Genomic DNA, 9,209 nt, shown 5'->3' with positions numbered 1-9,209 from the left:
CATTATCCTATGCAAATGAGTTTCCACGAAGAGGCTCGAGGCTGTTTCATTACTTTCTCTTAAGTCCCCAAATAACACCAGTGATGTGCAAATGAAGTGTTTTTTCTTCTGTGCTCCTCACTCACAGGTGACACTCAGAAGCTGCAGACCGTCTGGCTCACGGGCATCTGCCGCAACGAGAAGAAAGAGGTGATGAGCAGCAAGCTGGACATCGACAACATGGCGGGGGTCTTCTACATGCTGCTCGTAGCCATGGGCCTCAGCCTGCTGGTTTTCGCTTGGGAACATCTGCTCTACTGGAAACTGCGCCATTCAGTCCGCAAAGCAGAGCGCCTGAACTTCCTCCTGGCCATCAGTAGAGTAAGTCATCGCTACGCAAGAAGCGCTGCAACGCGGGCGGCACGACTTGTGTCATATTCAATGAAAAACAGCTGTAGCTGTGAAAGTAGTTTTTGCAGACAGAAGTTGACGGCCTTGCTACGAGGTCGCAAAGCCTGCCGTCTGCTTTGGAGGTATCCTTCAAGAGACTTGGGTTTAGAAATATCGGCAATCCAAATGAAGTCAAATGAGCACGCGACCAGCCGTGGGTCAAGGGCAGCAACAATAAAAACAGATAATAAAATCAAATGAGTTGAAAGCAATAAAAAAAGAGGACTTCATGGATACTTGCTGAAATATTGTGACGGCCGTGATCCCTGAGAAACTGAATTCAAATTGCCCCATTAAAGAAACCGTCTGTGTGTCGACAGGAGGTCAGAGGTGGGATTAAGTTTCCCAAACAGACACACGATTTGAAAGTAAAATAAAGCTGGTGGGGGGGGGAATAAAATTGAGAAACTAATACATGGCAAGTGCATGATCAGCAACTCATTTATTCATACGCCTTTAAAAGATCAAACATTTCAACAAGAATATAAAACAACCAGAAAAATACAATGAATATCTTTCTGCAATTTCCATATACTTTGTTTTTGAAAAGAACGTTTTAAACCCGTAATTTTTGTCACATTTTCATCTTTTCGACGGTTCTTGAACACATCATGTAGGACAAAAGCATCAATCAGAAAAAGCGACTGAATCAAAGTTGTAAAATTGTGATATTTCATCAAAAACATTTAAAGTCAGCAGAGAGGAGAGGAGAGGCTGGAAGTAGAAGTCGTAAAAATGTAAATAGTTCAATACATGTAACACGTAGAGCCTCACATTTTTTTTGTAGATTCCAGTGTTTTCCCATTTTTGTAAAATTATTACCAAATGTTTGCGTTCTCTCTGCTTCTAGCCATGATTGAGCTTCTTCCATAGAGGTGCAGGACTTTTATATGGCAGTAAAAAAGCCTCAGAGAGTAAAATGTGACAGGAACAGAAACAACGCTCTGGGTTCAATTCATAATTTCACTCTTTGTGTGTCTCTCCTGCAGGGCATCTACAGCTGCTTCAATGGAGTGGAGCAAACCGACCACAACGGCAGCATGCCGAGTCCGGACGTCACCGCCAACTACACGCAAGCCAATATGCTAAAGATGCTGAGGACGGCCAAAGACATGGTGTCCTCCGCCAGGGTGGAGAACTCTCTGGACAATGCCACCAAAACAATAGAGAACTGGAGCAGGCGGGGGGTCGACAATGTGCGCGTTGGCCTGCCACCCAGAGTGACGACCACGGACATGACTCACGGCCGTCTGCCCTACATCTCCAGCATCTCGGACAACCACTCGCCGTACCCTCAGAGGGCCCTGACGCCCACCTTCCCGATTCACTACGGGGACACCACCACCCATCCGCTCCTGGAGAAGCCCCGCGTGGTGACCCGACCCACGCCGCTCCGCTACACGCTGCCCGCCCGCAACACCCAGCACGTCTTAGAGAGGACTCTGCCCATCTCCAGCCTCAGCAGTCCTCACATCGCCATGCGGGACCCGGTAACCGCCGCCACTTCTAACCCCCACCACGGCAGCAGGCTGTATGTGGAGAACCAGGCCCGGCACCCGACGTCCCCGTTCGTTCCTTACAGGGAGTTCCAGGTGCCCGACATCTACGTGGAGCACAAGGGGCCCCTGAGGAGGAAGTTCAGCTACCCGCCGGACTGCGTGAGCCGGAGGAGGCGGTCCCACACCTATGTGTTTGACGCCGCGGACCCCAGAGTGAGAGTCGACTACGACGAACCTCGTTCCTGCCTTGCCGAGTTGAGGGCCAACCACCTCCTGAACAACCACGCCCCCGTTGCGGCTGCCATGGCGTGCACTCCGGGACACTACCCAGGCGGCAGCTCAAGCTGCAACTCCTGTATGAAGTCCTATCTGGAGCCCGAGATGGACGACATACCGCTCCTGGGGAAGGACAAACTCAACCGCCGCGCCTCGTTCCTCAAAGCCACGTGGGGCAACGACAGGATCCATCAGGTAGACGAAACCAAGCCCTCCACATCCAAGTCCTCCGCCCGCGTAGACATGCCCGACCTGTTTCCTCGGGTAGTGGTGGCCAACCCAAAGCCCAACAAGCTATACGGCAGCCTGGGGCACAACCTGTCCTGCTACCCGTTGGCTGCTGAGCCCGCGTACTTGGACCCAGCCCACATGGGCTCCTACCCCTACAAGCAGAAGCTCAAGTACTCCGAGTCCACCCGGCTGCCCTCTTACAGGGAAGCCATCCTGCAGAACGCCGCTGCCCTGCGCCGCTCCTCCTCCACGGTGGTGCACAGACACTACTCCACCTACCTGAACTCGTACACGGACTTGCCGGTGTACGTGGGGCCACTGGCCCAGAGACCCTCCCAGTTCTACGACAGCTCCAAGGACATGTGCCACTTGTTTCCCTGTGCGAGCCACTGCCCGGACAACGCAGCGATGCTGCCTCGTATGGGCGACAGGCAGGTGGTTTACCACAACAATATGTTCGGGTCCTACGACGGCACAGGAAAGAGGGAGGACCCGGGCTCTGGGAACAGAGAGCGGAGGCAGGTGTTGGTGGCGCGCAGAGTCAACAGTCCCTATGTGCCAAAGCCCTGGGGCAGGGTATCCAGCCTGGAGTCTGAGGTCTGAGCCCCCATCCTTACTGGACCTCCACTTGGCTCTCAAACTGAGAGGGGCATGCCTGGGGGGGAGGGGCCTCTGGTTAAAGCAAAAATCAAACTCTACACCAATAGTGTATTTGAGAGTGTCGACTCTCAATATAGTGCAATAATATCTTGGGCAGCGAACGTGCGGCGGAGACACTGAGGAGCAAAACACTGCTGGGACTTTGTAAGCCAAACTTAAACTATAATAACAGAAAAAGGAAATGTTGAAAAGTATTTAATACGTAAGAATTTAACCTGTTGATTGTTATTTAAAGGATTTTTAATGTGAAAGACTTCTGGGAGACAATATACTGTAGCCTCTCGATCTGATTAAGACTTGAGACATCTCTCTTTTCTCATCTTTCTCTTTCGTTCTCGTCAAAGTCATTTCAGTATCCGCCATTTTCAACCGAGAGATAAATTATTAAGATCACTTTTGGGATCAAACCACGGACACGTCGTTTGAGAATTTTCTAAGTCCACATCCTCCGAGGGTTTCTGCTCTACTGGTCATTCATGTAAAAAAAAAATGCAAAAAAAAAAAAAGCATCACGTGTATTTCCATTGTTCCACTACCCTTTAATAAAGAACAAGGTCATCTCAAGCACCTTTTGGAATCATCTGTCATCTCAATCTATATGGTAAACATGCTCTCACCTCGCACACACGGCGCCGTAATGAATGTGACACAATGCGCACACGCAATCTATTATTTCAATCCGCCAGCTCTCACCGGACGGACGGTTGTGTGAATACGGTTTATGCTCTCGGCTTGATACCGAGACCTTCTGGCTCCAACAAAGTGCTTCTGGCCATTAGAAAGGGGGAGCCGGCGTGCGTCTATATTGAACTGGATTAGATAAATCTCAACACTCGACATGTGGCGGAGAAGATAGACGGCAGACAATTGTTCAGTTATGCATATTGAAATCACAAAGAACACCGTGGTTTGAATCAGAGAAGCTCTTTTTTATGAAATATGATGATCATCAGTAGATGGATTGAGCAATTAGAGTCATAAATTAATTTCATGCAAAAAGCCCGTCTAGCTTAAACCGTGCATATGTTTTTCTTTGCCTACATTTAAGACTTTAAGTCGTCCATGCTGGGATTTCTCTGGCGTTCTGTGACGTCGCTCTCCCCACCCCCTCCTACTCCCAGCATGCCGTATATGGAATATGACGATATGATAAAACAGAAAGAATCACCAAACCCTGGTAGCAGAAGCAGCACCACCTCGTTGGAAATGGATCTGTGATTAATGAGAGTCAACTTTTGGGTTCAAAGCCGCACTGACACAAACATTTGCTTCAGATTTATTATCAATAATTGTAAATATTGTCCAGGAATTTACAGAAAACAACTATGTGGCAACAACAACAACGCTGATGTTGCATCCCGAGAGCCGAACACAGATTATTACCTTCAGCCCCGGGGCCGGTTTACAAAACAACAACAGGCTGGAGGGGACAACCAGCCCATAATACTCAGACAGCCTTCATCATAACCGATCGCAAGAAAGCATCGTAATACCAACAACAAACTAATGCAGAGCTGACACAAATGCAAATGTGTGCATTCATAAGAGCAGCATGAGCATTGATTTAATAAAGCACATCGACACTGACTGAACTACTGATTAACTGTATACACTATGCACTATATATATATATATATATATATATATATATATATATATATATATATATACTCATATTTATAGAATACTGTTCCTGAAGTAAGTGTATCAGAAATAAACATACTTTATCTTTTTTAACAACGTTTCAGCCATTTACTTTGAAATGACGTTTTCTAAAGATTTAATACATATGTTTATATGTTTATATATATATATATATATATATATATATATATCATTGCAGCTGTGAATAGCACCTCCATTTCCTCTGTGCATGGCATTGATTGTGTGACTTTCAGTCTGTTTTTGGATCATTTTAATCACTTTTTCAGCTCCACACTGAAGACCTCAATGAGAAATATGGATCTGGGACAATAAGGTCAGCAGCAGCAGCAGCAGCAGCAGCAGCAGACTCTTACCTTCTGCTGAAGTGAGTCAGTGGTGGTCAGGGTGTCGGCGGAGAAGAATCAATTCTCTGGAAAGAAGTGCTTCCAATCTGCATGGAGAGGGAATCATGCAGACGGTAAATATGATGAAGAGATGACTGAGTGAGGTCAGCTGGCTGTGTTCACGTTGGTAAAGGCAGTATGTAAAATCACTACAGTGAGCTGAGGAGGAGGAGGAGAAGAAGAAAACACGAGCGCCTGTCCCAGAACACTCATTCCTCAAACCTCAGCATCCATTCATCACCGCCCAGATGAACAGCATGAAAGCATCGTAATACACGACCCCTGCCAAGCAGCAACCCCCCCCCCCCCCCCCCAAAAAAAAAATTAAATAGCTCAGCCACAACAAGACATGCGACCACAATTTATACCACTACACACTCCGCACATCGATCTAAGCCGGCAGCGTCGGAGCAAATATTAGCAGCCGGCAGAAGCAGAATACATAAAACACGAGCGGCTGGACGGGCCAGCAGCTCGTGGGCCGTCGTATCTCCAAGCTCATAAACGGAGACAGAGCCGGGACATAAACTCAACATCATGAATGTCTCTTACCTCGCTGAAGGAAAGCTTTGGGACGAAGCACATGTGGTTCCAAAAAAACTCACAGGAAAAGCTCCAAGAAGTGGTGGAGAGAGGGCCTCCTGCAGCGCCGGTATCACTCCTCCAACGGGCCGTGATGAAGCATCATGACGGGGCTGTTGATGTGCAAACTCTGGTATCAAATGCTCCATGAGACACATGATGCAGAACCAGAACAGTGGGTCAAATGTTCTGAGGTGTAGAGTCATGCGTGAGTGGATGTAAGCTTCTTCAAATCCATTTTGTAAGTTGTATTTAGTTAAATTAATATTTATATAAAAACAAAAACAATTTAAAACAGCTATGTTTGCCATATCATAGACAGTAATAATGTGTTGCAGCTAACAGCTGATGTTACCCTCTTCAGCTTCAGTTATTCCAATAACAGCAATAATTAAATTATGTTTCATCGCGACGTGCTAACGAGCTCCAGATAATATTAAAACAATATGTTGGCTCACTGCTCGTTAGCTCACTGAGATTTGTTGTGAACTCGTGAAAGTACACGTTCACCAACAGAAACAAACTTTTACGGAGCTTATTAACGATTATTAACGTACCGAGCCATTCGGGTTATACCACCGGTGGCCTTTAGGGGGTGCTAATGTTTAGTTTCCCACTGGGAAAACTAAACAAAAGAGCGTAATTATTATAATGATCAAATATATCCGTCTCTAATTAATACGTTTAACAATGATAATGGAAAGTGGAATCATCAACTCTTCTACACGTGACATAATAATAAATACATATATATATTTACAATAAATACACAATGAATGAGTACTTTTTTCGTCTAAACATCCAGTTTCCCTCTTATATTTTTCCTTAAATACCTTCACAGTTTGAAAAATAGTACCACATTTATTCTGCATAACCTTATATGTTTTTTTATGGCTGCATCATTCCAGAAAAAATTGAAATATTTCAGCTATCTTGTACATCTTCCAAGCTGTTAGATCTCCAGGAGAACTTGAAATAGCGTTACGAGGGTTTAATCTGTGTCAGGCTGCACAAGTTAATAACGTCTGGCCCATCTGTGAGTCGGTGAAGCTGAAGAGTAAGAAAACCTCCATTTCTTTTATGAAGTTTGACTTGCCGGCAAACACACACACTTTAAAACAATAAATGAGTTTATTGTCCCTCTGACATCGCTCCCACGAGACAAATGTTTACTCCGGTTGTCGAGCGGAGCTGAGAACCAAAAACCCAATTCTTCAAAATCACACAATAGTGAGGAACAATATTATATTAAGTCATAAAAACCAGCCTTAAAAAACTCTCCTGCCACAGCATTTATCCATCTTGTGACGTCTTGAGAGGACACAGCTCAACACTGATTGTGTTTCCAGCTATAGTCCAAGAAACAAACAGGGACCTGATGGTGCAGCGATGAGGCTTTTTATGTATTCTGCTCTCCTCCTGCAGAATTGATGTGGGGAAGGGGGGGCTTGGGGGGTGATTGCAGTGCGGATGATAAATGATTCTACACATGCGGATAAAATATCACCGGCCATTTGCAATTGTCCCACATATCCACAGCCCACACTCGAGCTGTTGCGGCGCTCCGCATGCGTTCTGGCGGTAGATAACGAGGCCGTAGACGAAGCAGTGCGTGGAGCTCTCTCTCTCTATCTCTCTTGGAAAACCAAACTGTTAACCGTAGATAACTTATTCCACACCAGCAGGGACAAGATCCTGACGTGGAGATCCTGACGTGGAGATCCTGACGTGGAAATCCAGACGAGCGGCGTCGGGCGAGTCCTGCAGCGTCGGGAGTAGCTTGATGAAATAAAAGGTTAAGTTATGGGGTCCGACAGAAGCCGACAAGTAGCAGACTTGTGTCCATTAAAAGAGTCTCACGGTGCTTTCTCCTCATGTCTGCCATGAAGCACAGTACACACGACAAACTCAATCTGTCCTCTTTTACCGGAGATTACGACCACTGATAGTTTCAGGAGTCAGTAGAAGACAAAGACAAGGAGGCACTTTGTGTAATTTGTCCTGATAAAGAAAGAGAATCCATTAATAATTGTGCATCTTCTCAGCAGCTACTGTTAAAGGATGTGTGAGATGTAGCTACACGCTCCAAACAGATAAGAGCAGTGTTTCACCTCCAGTACCTGGTCCATACAATCTACAACTTACAGTTTAAACAGTTTAAAACAAACCAAACTCAGAGAGACGGTCAAAATGCTATCATGCTAACATGCTATCTTATAGTTTGTGTTCTCCAGGGGGGAGATGGTGCCTTCAGTTAGCAGCAGTAGCAACAATTTAGCCAGCGCACAACCCGAACACCGGGGGGGGGGTCTGACCCGGTTTAAACCCAGCACTCCAGCGCTGTGACTCCCGGCGCTGGGGTTTGTGCTGGCTGAATGCTAGCTGAATGCTAGCTGCTACAGCTAACCGCTAACTGAAGGTCAGTTCTCCTCTGGCTGTTCGTTCCTCAAGCTAAACGAAAAGTCGAAGATGTTTGTGTCACGTAACTCGTGTGCTTCAGTAACAGCATTTTCATTGATATTTTAACCCCAATTATGATGATTTTCCTAAACATACATAAGTAGTTTTGTCGACTAAACACAACTTGTGTTTCCTGTGAAGATGGAAGTTTATTTTGAAAAGTATTCATGTACGGAGCGTAAATTGACACGTGGGAAAACGCACAGTAATGAGGATTAACTCGCTGTGTGAGGATTATGTTGAACCTCTACAGATATCTGTGTAATATATATATATATATATATTTCCTTTGTGACTGTCCGTCCTTTCTTTTTCCAAGGACAACCTGAAAAGCCTTTCTTATCGCTTCGCAGGTGGTTCTGGGTTAAACGCTCAGCGTAGCTCCCTCTCAGCGTGATACCGCATCATCATCAGCATCGTATAGAAACGTGACCCCGAGCAGAACAAAGAGAGATTAATGTACGAGCGCTTAATAAGTGTGAGAACTGACTCTCGGATGAATTAACTCATTACATGGAACCCTATAAAGTGAATCTCCGCTGGGATGAATGTATGAACTCTTTCTCTATATATGCTCGCCGACCGGGACCGCTCTTCATTCATTTCACACAATAATTAAAGACTAATTCTGTGATTCTGTGCGCTTTGTAACGTGACAAATCCATTCCCTCTCACTCCTCTTTACATTGTGGCGAACGAGACGATTCATTCCCCAATTTCACCGCATAAATACCGGACAAGATTACATCTGGCGTCAGGGTAGAGTTTATGAATATGATTTCACTCCTGATTCGCTCAGCATATTGAAATATATTGAGATAAGAGTCAGAGGTGCATCTGCAGTCAGAAAGTTAGCAGCAAGCCTCGGGCACTCGCTTTGGGAGATTTGTTGTTTTTTTAAAAGATGCCGACTAGCATCCAAATACGTGAACAATTCATTCTCACTGCTGCCAAAGTCAAACTGGGTTTTGCATCTTTCTAATTGGCTGAGATGAACAACAAAAACATTTAAAACATTAAATGT

General features: G+C 45.5%; 1 protein-coding gene across 1 annotated transcript in view; it reads left to right on the top strand.

Annotated features, from left to right (window-relative positions):
- grin2ca (glutamate receptor, ionotropic, N-methyl D-aspartate 2Ca) overlaps positions 1 to 4,698 on the top strand; it is a 51,169-nt gene extending 46,471 nt beyond the window's left edge. Inside the window, exons 11-12 of the mRNA XM_068725612.1 lie at positions 128 to 360; positions 1,419 to 4,698. Of these exons, the coding sequence (XP_068581713.1) occupies positions 128 to 360; positions 1,419 to 3,038 (1,853 nt within the window). The 3' untranslated portion in view covers positions 3,039 to 4,698. The remainder of the gene's footprint in view (positions 1 to 127; positions 361 to 1,418) is intronic.
- Positions 4,699 to 9,209: the final 4,511 nt, after the last annotated feature.

This window comes from Cebidichthys violaceus, unplaced genomic scaffold, assembly GCF_023349555.1.
Source record: "Cebidichthys violaceus isolate CVI_PGR_0920_01 unplaced genomic scaffold, fCebVio1.0.p SCAF_36, whole genome shotgun sequence".
NCBI classification, from domain to species: Eukaryota; Metazoa; Chordata; class Actinopteri; order Perciformes; family Stichaeidae; genus Cebidichthys; species Cebidichthys violaceus.
Note: the sequence above shows the minus strand (reverse complement) of the source record. Positions and strands in the feature narration are given on the sequence as shown.